The sequence below is a fragment of the Crocuta crocuta genome, unplaced genomic scaffold (assembly GCF_008692635.1).
Source record: "Crocuta crocuta isolate KB4526 unplaced genomic scaffold, BGI_CrCroc_1.0 scaffold729, whole genome shotgun sequence".
NCBI lineage: Eukaryota > Metazoa > Chordata > Mammalia > Carnivora > Hyaenidae > Crocuta > Crocuta crocuta.
In genome coordinates this window covers 129081-130512 of record NW_027528876.1, presented here as the reverse complement: position 1 = coordinate 130512, position 1432 = coordinate 129081, and the positions used below count along the sequence as shown (strand labels likewise).

The following is a 1432-nucleotide window of genomic DNA, read 5'->3' as shown; positions in this document are numbered from 1 at the left end:
AGGCCTTACCCCCGCTGCCACCCCCACCCCCGGGATCTCTGAAAATCTAAGTCTCTCCAGGGTAGCCTGGCCGACCTCAGTGCTCTGTGACTTCCCCTTGGTCTTAGCAGGAAGACCAGCTCGGAGGCCCAGCGCGGCCCGGCTCTTACTACCACCAGCAGCCTCACCTACGCCCCTCACCCCCTGTGCCTCTGCCGTGTGTCTTTCTCGCAGGTTTTCACCCGGGTCAGCCTCCCTCACCCCAGGACCTTTGCATGTGCTGTTTCCAGCTCCTCACCTGGCTGACTCATCTGCCTTTGGGTCTTAGTGGGCCCCCTGCCCAGCTGGCCCCTCCTGCTTCACCCTTTGAGTTTGTGAATCTGGCTCTGTTCATGCCTGGACAGGGGCCCTGCAAGGGTTCACCACTTGGCTGAATGCAGAGGCGCCCGGAACTTTCCTGGATCGTGGGGCAGTGGGCACGGGCAGGGACCGGCAGGGATGGGCAGGGATGGAGCCCTGGGCCCCTGGAGCTGTGTGTGTGTGTGGGGGGCTCCTCACTTGTCTTGGGGCCAGGAGCATGTGGGTGCCTGCTTCTGAGCCAAGGCAAAGACAGGAGGCCCCCCCCATGACCCCCTCTCCCGCAGGCAGTAACTGGAAGGCTCCAACACAGCTTGCACCCCCTTATTTGGGGGAGTCCTGCCCCCCCGCCCCAGCAGACGGGGCTCAGGTAGGGAGGTTTGGGTGCTCGGAGCAGAGCCAGGCCATCCCTTCAGGGGCGTCCAGCTGCTCCTGTTGCCTGGCTCCGGGAGGGGCTGCTGAGCGGCGGCAGCCCTGCCCCCTTGAAAGTCACTTCTCCCAGGAAGCCTTCCCCGCCTCCTCCCACCCCCACACCAATTACTGCCTCCAGGCAGGGGCTGCACCCGCCGCCCGGGGGCCCAGGACAGACTGGCCGGAGGGGCCAGAGTTGAGAAGATAGCTCAGTGTTTGTGGGGAGGGGTCGGAAAGCCCCCTTGAACCTCGGGTCCCCAACTGCCAAGATGACCGCCAGCCCGGACGGGCCCCTGCTTGCTGGAGGGGAGCTGATGTTTGCGGACAAGGAGCCCTTGGTGTTGACCCCGGGAGGGTGGGTGGGGGGCGGCTCGAGGTGACCCCGGCAGAGGGCAGCACGGTGATGACGGAGGGGCGGGACGCGGGGACCTGGTGACCAGGACAGCAGGAGGAGCGTCTTTGGGCGGCTCTCACCTCGTTCTTTGGAGCGTGCACCACGGCCTTTTATTCCCCGGTACCCCCCTGTGTCCCCGCCGCAGCCCAGGGGCCGGCCTGGGCGTTGGGCAAGACTGCGGCCTGGCGACCCCTGCGCCAGCGCGGACCCGGGCACCCAGCCCACACCGCGGAGCATCTGGTGCCTGGCTGCCCGACCCGCGAGCGTGCGGCGGGAGGGCAGGGGCGGCGG

The 1432-nt window shown here is 67.2% G+C and overlaps 1 protein-coding gene across 1 annotated transcript in view; it reads left to right on the top strand.

The window, feature by feature from the left end:
- The first annotated feature begins 1016 nt into the window (after positions 1-1016).
- JAG2 (jagged canonical Notch ligand 2) overlaps positions 1017-1432 on the top strand; it is a 22814-nt gene continuing 22398 nt past the window's right edge. Inside the window, exons 1-2 of the mRNA XM_077756743.1 lie at positions 1017-1102; positions 1287-1406. Of these exons, the coding sequence (XP_077612869.1) occupies positions 1017-1102; positions 1287-1406 (206 nt within the window). The remainder of the gene's footprint in view (positions 1103-1286; positions 1407-1432) is intronic.